General features: G+C 40.9%; 1 protein-coding gene across 8 annotated transcripts in view; it reads left to right on the top strand.

Moving 5' to 3' along the window:
- Positions 1-12,095, top strand: part of GK (glycerol kinase) — a 75,275-nt gene that overhangs the window by 27,370 nt on the left and 35,810 nt on the right. For 3 of the 8 annotated variants that reach the window (XM_027607810.2, XM_027607811.2, XM_027607813.2), the window contains exons 5-7: positions 4,159-4,242; positions 7,826-7,902; positions 9,834-9,971. In XM_027607810.2, the coding sequence (XP_027463611.1) occupies positions 4,159-4,242; positions 7,826-7,902; positions 9,834-9,971 (299 nt within the window). The remainder of the gene's footprint in view (positions 1-4,158; positions 4,243-7,825; positions 7,903-9,833; positions 9,972-12,095) is intronic. The other 5 variants (XM_027607812.2, XM_027607814.2, XM_027607816.2 and 2 more) reach the window with 3 other exon arrangements.

Raw genomic sequence — 12,095 nt, 5'->3', positions numbered from 1 at the left:
AGCAATCAGCTTACTCACCCCCAGTACCCGTCCTGTTATTGGACCTGAAATCCATTTGGTGTAGAAGTTGAAGACTGAGAAAGGCAATTTTTTTCTTGCTTGCAGTAAAGGTGCGTGTGTTTACTGATGTCTTTTGTAAAAGATACCGTTACAAGCACAGAAAAAAAGTTTAAATCGGTCCATTGAGGCACAGATGGCCTGTTTCATATAGTTTGAGAATGTATGTATTGTATGGTGAGTGAGGTAAACATTGGTGTGGTACCTAAAATAGAGCAGTGTCACTTGGCATCACTGCTTTGCTGTCACTGGGCCCTGATGTAGCCATTGACTCAGATGGGCCTCCCGGCTGGATTGCAAGAACTCTGTGGCCCTGGGTTTTTTGGCTTCTCTCGCCTGGCTTCACTCATCCTTACCCCCGTGGTGGTGCTTTTCTCTCCCCCTCTTAGTGTTCCCTTCATCAGTATTTTTTTTTTTAAGATTTTATTTATTTATTTGTCAAGAGAGAGACCACAAGCAGGGGGAGATGCAGGCTCCCCACTGAGCAAGGAGCCCCATGCGGGACTCGATCCCAGGATCGTGACCTGAGCCGAAGGCAGATGTTTAACCGACTGAGCCACCCAGGCGCCCCTCCACGGACTTCCCTGTACCCCGAAATGCTGCCATTTTTGTAAGCCTTTTCCTTCTAAAACCAACTTTTATTATTAGTTAAGGTCTACACACCTTGCGGTCTGCTAAGTATTTAGTGAGAGAAAGGTTGGGGTTTACAAATACACCACAGAGGAAACCAAGCACAACTACAATGGCCCAACCAAGGCCAGAAGCACTGAAGTGGGAGGGAAAGGCTTGATTCCGTGATGTTTAAGATCTTCATGTGCACGTTTCACTGACACTACCAGTAAAACATTCTGGCCTAACAGCAATGGCCCAACTGTTGCCCTCCTTCTTGGACAGGTTTTGTCACTCTCTATTACAGTTGATGGGTGTGCATACCAAGCCTAGCGCCATATGACCCTTGCTCCAATAGCTTTCTATAGAGCACAATTCATGCTTTAATATAAAAATAGTAGTCCTATTAAAGACTAAAACACAGGGAGGCAAGAGTCACTGATTTAAGACCTCTAGTATATGAAAGAAAAGCACCGACAAAAATCATTTGTCTCGGATCCATTTTTATTTAAATGGTATGGCAAACATTTTTTTCTAAGATGTTGGATTTTGGGTTTCCTGTGGGGCTCCTCGCTGACTCAGTCTGTGACTCTTGATCTTGGGGTTGTAAGTTCGAACCCCACTTGGGTGTAGAGATTAGTTCAAATAAAGTATTAAAAACATAAAAATAAAAATAGGGTGCCTGGGTGGCTCATTTTGTTGAGCGTCCGACCCTTGATTTTGGCTCAGGTCATGATCTCAGGATCGTGCTCGGCACAGTCTGCTTGTCCCTCTCTGTCTCTGCTCCTCTTCTCTCTCTCTCCCTCCCTCCCTCCCCCTCTCCCTCTCTCAAATAAATAAATAAATAAATAAATAAATAAATAAATAAATAAAATCTTTAAAAAAATACAGTTCCCTATGACATATAACTGTTTACACAGAGTATTGCAGTTGTAAACATTCATCATCCTCTTGGCCTTTTTTACTTTTTTTTTAAAGATTTTATTTATTTATTTGAGAGAGAATGAAAGAGAGAGAGAGCACATGAGAGGGAAGAGGGTCAGAGGGAGAAGCAGATTCCCTGCTGAGCAGGGAGCCTGATGTGGGACTCGATCCCAGGACTCCAGGATCATGACCTGAGCCGAAGGCAGTCGCTTAACCAACTGAGCCACCCAGGCACCTGGCCTTTTTTTTACTTTTTATGTACTGGTTAAACCCTGAGCCAGTGATTAAGCCTGTGTAATCATTTATCAAGATCTGAAGGAAACTTGAGCTCAATTTTTTTAACCTTTTCTGGGACTGGATTATATTTCAGAGTATCAGCATGAAAGAAAACCGTAAATGACAGGCTACCTAAAACTTGGAAGCACACTTGTCTTTAAACAACAACAGTGTGGTTTTGTTTTTATTGTTTTGCTTTGGAAGGGAGCAGGGTTTTTTTTTTTTTTTACTTTTGTAAGATCTAGAATATTCAGCTTGATCCAGATATACTTAATTTCTCCTTATTTCAAGTCCTTTATTACAAGATTCTTTGAATGTCTTACATTTCCTTCAATCCGGGGTAAAAAAATTCTGTGTAGTTTGCAATTAATGAATTCTTCAACTCTGCCCAATTTAAAAAGAAACTGATTTTGATTTCAACTTTGAGGTTTCTGATCTTCAATATTTCTTTATATTCCGTTTAAGACTTGGAATTCATTCTGGCTTACCTGCGTCGTAGGGGTTTCATGCTGGATTCAGACTCTGGGTTCAAATCGTGGCTTTTCCACTTACTACCATTCTGTGCCTGTTCCCTCAACAGTTAAATTGGAGAAATTAAAAGTGTGGAGCTCTTAGGCGTGAGGTAAAAATGAGTGAGTTAATACATGTAGAGTACTTGGAGTGCCTAGCAGATTAGAAGGCTTCAGTAAGTGTTAGCCATGGCCAGTGTCCTGAATGGGCTGATACTCTTTTTAATCCAGGAATGCCAGATGGAATGATTGATGTATACATGACGGGTGTTCTTAGGAGAAATGCAGAGCTTACCTGGGTCACACACACTCATGTGAATCATTGGCATTCTGGCATTTATACACCTAAGAGCTGAAATAGTTTTCGGCCCCCACATTGGGACATATATATGTTTTAAATCACCCCCCTCCCTAACTCTCCGTTTTTCTTTTGGCCCCATGTGATTTCTGAAAATGTCATCAGGTGAGGGACAGTCATCAATTATAGCCTCTTCTCCTTTGCAAGTGACCTCTTACCCAGCTTAATTAATAGCTTAACTTTTGGCAAGTGATAACACATAGCAATGCAATCTGGTTGACTATTATTCTATCTCTTGTGGAGGAAGCAACCTGATAACACTTTGTGTAACTGTCAGCAGTCCTTGGCTCAGGGTGTGCTCCGGAACCTGAGGCCTCGCTTTCACCTCCCTTCCTGCCAGCCCTGTAGCTGGTCACAGTCAGCCCTCCCAGTGGAGATTATTATTTGCCTTTGCTTCTAGTCCATTGAAAATAATTCCAATTATTTCTAGTTAATTAAAAAATTTTTTTTCTTAGGTACTTTTCCCTTCTATTGTTCTAACCAAAAACGATACAAATTTCTAAATATTCCCAAAATCATCTCCTCCTCTGGACTGTAACTACTTCACCAAACTGGCCCTGGTCTGTGGGCATTGAGGTAACTGCATTTCTCTTCACTCTTAAAACTGTTTTTCAGACCAGACCAAATCTAATGGACCTACATTGGATGTGACTTTATTTAATACAAATGAAAGTTTATCGCATCATCCAACTGGGTTTTTTTAAACTTACTTACTTCATGGTTTGAACCATTTAAATCAGATTTACTAGGTCTAAATAAGGGACATGCCTTACAAAAGCAGGCTATATAGTGTTCTGGACTCCCGAGCATCTGTTTTCCTTCTTCTTCTTTTTTTTTTTTCCAAATGACTCTGGAACTTAGCAATCCCCTGTTCCCTCGGGACATGCTTCTCCTGTCTGTGGTGGTGGGCTTCACCTCCTGCCACCCTACCAGGGAAGTGCTTTCTCGGGGCCATGCCTTCCCAGACCAGCCTTTTCCCGTCTTCCTGTAAATTACCGCAACAGAGACTGTGGCACGCTCCTTCGCGTCCCTTTCTAGGGAAGGCTCACTCGCTACAGCACACAGCCTTTTTCAATTCACGGGTTGGGTGAGCGGTCAGTAACCAGCTGAGCCACTTCTCTAAGCAGGGCGCGGATACGTGGCAAGGTAGGGAAGAGTCATCCTGAAGTAGAAGCACGTATTTCCCTGGCCTTTGTCCACATGGATGAAGTCCACCAAACCAGAGCCTCAGACTGCCCTGCCTTCATTTCCTGTCCACTCCATGTCTCTTCCTTTGCTCTTTCTGTGCTCGCACGCGTAGAAAATGTTCATCCTGGGGAACTTGCCCGAGTGGTCTCCCATTTTCCCAGTGGTCCACAAGAGAACACAGACCTCGAATCGGGCCACCTCTAGCATGAATTGCCATTATTTCTCCTAATGCTCCAGCCGCTCCAGTCTCTCCTGGCCCTTCAGATCCAGTTGCCGTTGTTCCCTCTGGCTCTTCAGTTCCAGCTGCTGGCACTTCCTCAGGTATTGGTGCTCCGGCTCCTGCTCACTTCCCGGCCTTCTGACTCAGATATGATGGGGGAAATTGACCACCGCTGCTGGATGTGGATCTGGCACTCCTTTTGATTGTTCTCAGAAATTACCTCCGCAAGGGGCTCGGTCCTCCAGCTTGGGGTCTTCTCTTTGGCTTTTGGTCTCTTTTCCTGCAAATCTAATTCTGCCATCTTAGCTTCTTTAATGAGTTTTCTAATGTTTTTGTTCTTAATTCAATTAATTTTGAGCATTTGTGAATTGTTTAGTAGTGTATCAACCACTGACATTTTTCTCCTTGACAGTTATACTAATTCCATTCCATGTATTCTAATTGCCTTAAACTCTTGGGCTGTAAAAACAAAGTGAATCTGCCAGCCTTCTGTGATCATGGAAAAATGGCAGGAGAGGGACTACGGAGACCATCTAGTCCAACTGCCTTGTTTTATAGTCAGGAAATCTAAGCCACGAGGGGTAAAATGACTTGCTTGAGTCAGATAGCTTGTTGGTGGCAAAATTGGAAGACCTAGAACTTTGGTCTCCTGATTTCATGTCCGGTGTCTTGACTCACTTTGCTGAGGGGCTGATTCTGTGGATTCCACTGTGGATGCTTGCAAGCTCTCAAGTGAGGAATGAAGTGCCCAGTTATGTAAGTGGTCACTGTCCAGGAGCAATTGAGTCACAGAGCCACTGGGACTCAGGGGAGCCACCTGGTCATCAGTTTGTCTGTCATTTGGTTTTTAAAGAAATGACTGGAACAAATTGCATATCCTAAAGATCATGCCCTAGAAAATAGCTTCTCAAGTTCTAGTATATAATACTGAATAACTTGGGATGCTTATAGCAAAAGTAGAAAGACTTGGGCCTTCTTTGCCTAGACCTGCAACCAGAATCCTGCAAGGTAGGGCTTGGAATGGGTGATTTCAAATTTTTCCAGGGGATTCTGGTTGTGCTTTCTGGATAAGGACCACTGCTGTGGAGTCGAGCAGTGTTTCTTAAAAGGCAGGCACCTATTTAAAAGGCGTATTTCTGGGCTCCCTCCCTGGACCTTCTTAGTATTCTAGAATTTCAGGGAATGGGGTCCATCTTTAAGCTCCCTAGTGATTATTTACATTAAAATACAGAAAAGCCATGATCTAGGAGGCTTTGAGTCATTAAACAGCCCAGAACAATGACTTTCAGGTCCTTTGTTCATGTCCCTTGATGAGAAATATATTTTCCATCATGATTCATCAAACTCACATAGCTAAAAAGTTTCACAAGTCTGTACTTACCTTACTGAGTTCAGTGAACTCTGTTATTTTCCATTCTAATCCATCCTATTTCATTTTTTAAGAATAGGTAGTCAAAACACACTCAATTGATTTTTAACCCCCAGCCCGGTGTAGCTCGAAACACTGAGAATTGAGACGTGTTTGTTAATTCTACCTGTCACAGACTCAAAACTTCTCTCTTGAATTCCTCTCCTTTTCCCAATTACTGCTGTTAACACCTACTGGGGTTGCCTATGAGGAAGGTCTGCTTTGGTCACAGTCTTGCAATACAGCCCCTCTGTGAGAAGTGGACTGCCTTGGCGCCCTGGACAGGGGAGTTCTCGCCAGCTCCATGCTGCTGCTGCCAATGGCTTGTATCAGTCACAGTGCAAGTAATAGAAAACTCAACCCTAATTAAATAAAGTGCAAGTTTTTTTTAAAAAAGTAATTCTTTTGTTCATGGAACCAGCAGTGCAACAATAGCTTAGTTCAGATGCTGTTTGTCTCTAGACTCGACAATATGACCTGGATTCCCCCCAAGTCTTCTGGGATGGCTCCAGATGTGGCCAGTTCAGCTCTCTCTCTTCGTGGGGGCAGCAGGCCCAGCCACACACTGCCTAGTGGCGCTGAGGAGAGGGGCTCTGGCAGATTGAGCACAAATCTCCGTTGGCCTGATTAGACCACACACTGTCTACTGAACCAGTCATGGGGATGGGGACATGATCCTGCAGCTGGGGGTAGGATCGAATCTCCAGCAAGCCACATGGCTGAGAATGAGGGAGGGACAATTTCCTGAAGAGAATTTGAGATACTGTTCCCAAGAGCAAGAAGAATATGTGGTGGGCAGCAAATGCAGATGTGCGCTACGGGCCACGGATTCCCCTGGTGTTCCTCTCTGCCTCCTCTTCCCTCAGTTGTGATGAGCCTTTTCTTGCTGCTTTTCACACCTGCAGAAACCAGTCTATTGTCCTGAAGTAGCCACTGTCAAAATCAAGCTCAGGCAGCCCTCAGGAGAAATGACAGTTTAAGTAAATAGAAAGAACTGATTAAAATTCACTACCGAAAAGAACTGGTTTTTATTTTATTTTATTTTTTTTAAAGATTTCATTTATTTATTTGACAGAGAGAGACACAGCAAGAGAGGGAACACAAGCAGGGGGAGTGGGAGAGGGAGAAGCAGGCTTCCCGCTGAGCAAGGACCTGATGCGGGGCTCGATCCCAGGACCCTGGGCTCAGGACCCGAGCCGAAGGCAGACGCTTAATGACTGAGCCACCCAGGTGCCCCAAGAAGTGGTTTTTAAATGAACAGAAAGGAATAGTCTAAAGGGTGAACCGAACTTTGCAATTAAGTGGCCAGCATTCACGTGTGTAGTGGACAAGCCTGTTTTATCTTCCCTGGTGCCCTTTAAATAAACTATGGGGCTGAGGCTTTTCAGGAGGCCTCTGAGCACAGTCAGTGCCTAAAAATAGCAAGTGACCACTAACATTAAAAGTGATAGAAGTTAAGCAGAGAACTTAAAGCTGACACATAAAACTCAGCTGACCTATTGGTTACCTTTCGCAGTTGCTTTATGTATTATGTGATACCTTCTCTTTCTCAGGCCTTCTGTCCTGAAGCAGAGCAGAAATATTTTCTACTAGAGGATCAGAAAGTGGACAAAACTTACTTAGTGTAAATAATGTTGATCTCTTAAAATAAATTTTTTATAATCCAGCAGGGAGCAAGAATGGTGACCTTTAAACAATTCTTTTAACAATCTGGCTTCTAGCCTGCTTTTGAAATGGAAGAGTTTAATGTACATAAGCATTTCAGACATGGGAGACTGAATCTTACTTTTTCCTTCAATAAATAGTACCGGGTTCTCTGCTTTGTCACAAATTGCTCCCAAGTTTTGTAAGGTACCTGCTTTATACCCAGTACGGTGATCCTGAGCGGTGTGTTCTGCCCTTGGCAACTGGCCTGCCGAGCAATGTAAGATTTTCTCTGTACTCATGTATTCTGAGAAACTGCTTATCCAAAACATTTTTTCATGGTTTTTTTTTTCTATAAAAAGGTTACAAAATAAATGCCCTCAGGTTTGTATTGTTCTCCTAACTTGGTCTATAATTTTGCATAAAAGCTTTACATTCTTCCTCATACATTTATTCTTTTTTCTAACAATGTGCCCCTTCATTTCTAATTTTCTAATTTCAATCTTTTGAAAGCTCTAGCATTTTAATTGCTTATGGAAACTAATCAGTATCCCATACTTGACAGTGATTTCATTAAGATCTGATTTTTTAAATGAAGTTTTTCATATATGTTATTATATTTTGGTCTATAGTGTGGCTTGATCTGAGAACCCAGTCTACCGTTGAGAATCTTAGTAAAAGAATTCCAGGAAATAATAACTTTGTCAAGGTAAGAGATCTCTTCAGAAGTATACTGTAAGAACACTTGTTTTTAAAAAAGGTTTAGAGATTTCACCTGAAAGACTATTCGGGCCTTCCATCCTATTGCACAATAGTTATTTGATATGTTTGATAGACTATTTCTCTGCAGACAGTTGAGGACAACTCAAGTATTTACCTTTCTGTCTTCTTGCCCTGTGGTGGATTAGAGGATTCATATTCTGAGGTTGATAGGCTGGAGGGGATTATAAAGTGTCCCAGTGGCTTAAACCATACTCCCTCTTGTTTTCTACTGTCAAAGAAAGTTCTGGATGCTTTTGAGTTTTTAGGCATCTGGACTTAGGGAGAGAAATTAAAAGTCACTCCAGCTCCTCACTGAACTCTTTCTTCATATGAAGGAGGCTGATAAAAAGTGCCTAAATTTCAGTCCATTTGTAGAGCTCTCTTGAGTTAAACGAAGGGAGAGAGAATTTTTGAAAGAGTATTTTTCTTATCAAGGTCAAGGCCCACTTCTAGCATCCAAAGGAAGTTCTGTTTTTTAGCATATCCCCTTTGTATTTGTCAGTGGGACTCTTAAAACAGTGGTTCTTCGTTCTGAAACTAGGGTTCAAATCCCATTAACTGTAGCAGTTTAACAAACCATTCCCTACCCTCACCCCCCAAATAACTTCAGGCTACTCCTAAATATACCCTTACCCATTTCCTATTCTCTTCCTCTTTGTCACCATGCATAACCCTCACCCCCACCTCCAGCTGCACTTTGCTTCAAGTGATGCATGTTTTTCTCTTCAGGGTCATTTTAGGCAACTTTTACACTTGCTACCTAAATCATTAAAATGAGATATTATCGACTACCTCACTGTTGCCTTTGTGGGATGACCTTTGGTCCTTCAAATCAAAGAGGAATTATCCCATAAATTATTTCCTCTCATTATTTTTGAGTATTGATCTTACTTTTTTTCTAGGAAAGCTAGAAAACCATGGGTTAGTCATAACTTACAGGGTGCAGTAAAGTATTAAATGGTTTGGTTTGAATTTTCTTACCAAACATATCCATAGCAGATAAGAAGGAAAACGGTATCACTTTCTGTAGGTAGGTGGTAAATCAGGAAACTAAGGATTAGGGGAGGGGAAAGATAGTTGCATTATTTTGATGTATGTATCTTCTTAACCACTTTCACCAGCCCTTATAAATATATTTGGTATTTAATATACTAACAAAAATAAGAGTTGGAGCTGATCGATTCTCAAAGAAGATTGATAAGCCCATATATGTTTTATATTTACCATTTATCCTTTATTCAGTATACAACTCCCTTTGTTTAATGTCCTCACTGAGTTTTTAGGCAACTACTTTCTTAATATGGAGCAACTCAGTGTTGCTTTCTTCTGGCATGTCCTTGAGCTCTACTTTATTCTCCACTTATTTTATGTTATTTGAATATGTATGTGTATATGTACATACTTATAATATATTTTTTACACATATAAGTATATTGTTATTAAGTCTTACCTGTTTTAAAACCTAAAATTTTCTGGTTATAGTTTGATATACTCTCTGATTCTTAATAGTTTAAAATATCACATTCATGAAATATAAAATGAAAAGGCAGAGTTTCAGACTAGGTTCTGCACATAATACTCATCACAAAAGCTAACGTCTACGTGTTCACCATCTAGATTACAGGATGTTGTGTCAATTTTCTCTTTACCTTGCAACGTGGATGCTCTTTGAACTGCAAACATATCACGCTGATCTTTGTTCATGAACATGCCTTCCTGTGCCATGAGATAGGAAAATTATTTTTATCCATAATACCATGGGGTTGACTTTAGGGCCATTGAATATTTTGTGATTTGTTGAGTTTCTCAGTTTGGTGTTTTATTTTTTAGACTAGTTGGTAACTTAATTTGCTGGCTGAATTTCATAACTGTGTTTAGTCCAAGACAGGCCTTCCACTTAGCACTTACTTCAGTGCCGTGAAACTTCGTTGGCTCCTTGACAATGTGAGGAAAGTTCAGAGGGCTGTTGAAGAAGATAGAGCTCTTTTTGGGACCATTGATTCATGGCTTATTTGGGTACGTTTAAATATAATGTACGAATGGAGAAAGTTTTTCAGAATTTTTTTAGACTGGCTTGCCTGCTCTCTATTTTCTACCAAGAGTTCCAACTTTTTTTTAAAAGGTTTTATTTATTTATTTACTTACTTATTTATTTATTTATTTATTTGAGAGAGAGAGAGAGAGAGAGCGCACGTGTGTGCATGCATGAGCTGGGAGAGGGGCGGAGGGCGAGGGAGAGGGAGAATCTTAAGCAGGCTCCATGCCCAGCACAGAGCTGATGTGGGTTCGATCTCATAACCCTGGGATCGTGACCTGAGCCGAAATCAAAGAGTTTGTCACTCAACCAGCTGAGCCATCCAGGCACCCCGAGTTGAAACTTCCCACTCGAGACAGCGGAACATTTCAACCTCCATTTAAGAGGCATTTTTGCCTACTTCCTCCTTATTTTTCTTGCTTTATTTCAATAAAAATGGAGGGTGATTACCAAAACCACATTTCATATTTATTATCTTTAGAATAAGTAATTTAGGTAATTAATTAGTAATTAGTAATTTAGGTAGTCTTTTTCTCTTGCTTATCATTTGCTCTTTTCCAGTGGTCATTTCTTAAAAGTAACTATTTAACCTAAGAGAACACCTGTGTGAGTTTTAGCATTTGCTTTCAGCATGACACAGCTGTCTCTTATTAAGCCATAATATGAAAAAATCATAGAATTTCGATGTATAATCTCTTTGCCTAAGCTGAACACAGATGAGTAGAAACTAACATTTTTGACATTTCTTAAAAGTACATGTTTTTCTTAAAAGTACATGTTTTCTTAAAAGTACATGTTCTCTCTCCCCCTTTCTCTTTTTTGTTCTCTGTTATTTTTCTTATGGGCATTTTCAAACATACCCAAAAGTAGAGGGACTAGTGTAATGAACCTTGGCAACAACATGCCAGCTACAGCAATCAAGTATGGCCGATCTTGTTTCAACTATACTCACATACCCTTTCTCCCCACAGATAAATGTAAAGCAAATCCCCACACATATAATTTCATTTGTAATTAACTTCAGTAAGTATGTGATTATCTTTTCCAACATTCAAGAGAGCTTCAGAGGAATATTGTCCCCATTCTCACTTGCCAGATCCACAGAGCAGATCTTCCAGAACCAGTACCAGGAAGCAGTACTTTCTTCACCCCTCCCTGTGCTTGGCCAGGGCACGCTGTGCTTGGTGCTCTCTTGGCCCACAGTTTTCATACCTGTCACAGCTGAAATAGTTCTGACAGTCATTTGCTTGAAACCAGAGGAAGGCAGGGTGTGGCACCTGTGAGCTGCAGGAGGGAGCTCAGTTAGCTGCGGGGTGGGGGACCTACTCCCCGGATGCTGGGATGCCTTTCCTCCGCTGTTGTTCCTTTCTTACCTCTTATCACTCCCACACAAGAGAAAGCAGCAGTGCCCGAGGGTATTAACACGGGAGCATTTAAAACTCTGCTTTCAGGATAGTGCTTGGGTAGGTACAACCCAATGAGAATTGTTACTCCAAAAAACTAAATCACAGAGACACAGCATGTGAGATCCTGAAGCGGCAGACATGTTGATATATTTCACTTTGCCAAATGTAGTTAAGACTGCCTTTTCCAAAGATAACAGATGAAAACAAAACTGATTTTTTTTGTTTGTTTAATGACCAGTTTACTAGAATTCTGCTGTCTAATATGGTAGCCACTTAAGCACGTGTGGCTGAGCACTTCAAATATGGCTAGTGTGATTCAAGATATGCTTTAAGTGTAAAATATATACTGTACTTAAGTAGGTAAAATGTTGGGGTGCCTGGCTGGCTCAGTCAGTAGAACATGCGACTCTTGATCTGAGGGTTGTGAGTTCAAGCCCTACGTTGGGTGTAGAGATTACTTACAAATAAAATAAATAAATACATAGGTAAGATGTCTCACTAGTAATTTTTTTATATTAAAAGGATATTTTGGGGGTGCCTGGTTGGCTCAGCCAGTGGAGCATGCAACTATTGATCTCAGGGTTGTAAGTTCAAATCCCATGTAGGGTGTAAAGATTACTTTAATAGTTTTTTAAAAATAAATCTTTAATAAATAAATAAAAGGATATTTTTGATATATCGGGTTAAATAAAATATATA

Source organism: Zalophus californianus, chromosome X (genome assembly GCF_009762305.2).
Source record: "Zalophus californianus isolate mZalCal1 chromosome X, mZalCal1.pri.v2, whole genome shotgun sequence".
Taxonomy (NCBI): domain Eukaryota; kingdom Metazoa; phylum Chordata; class Mammalia; order Carnivora; family Otariidae; genus Zalophus; species Zalophus californianus.
This window is presented reverse-complemented; position numbering and strand designations above follow the sequence as displayed.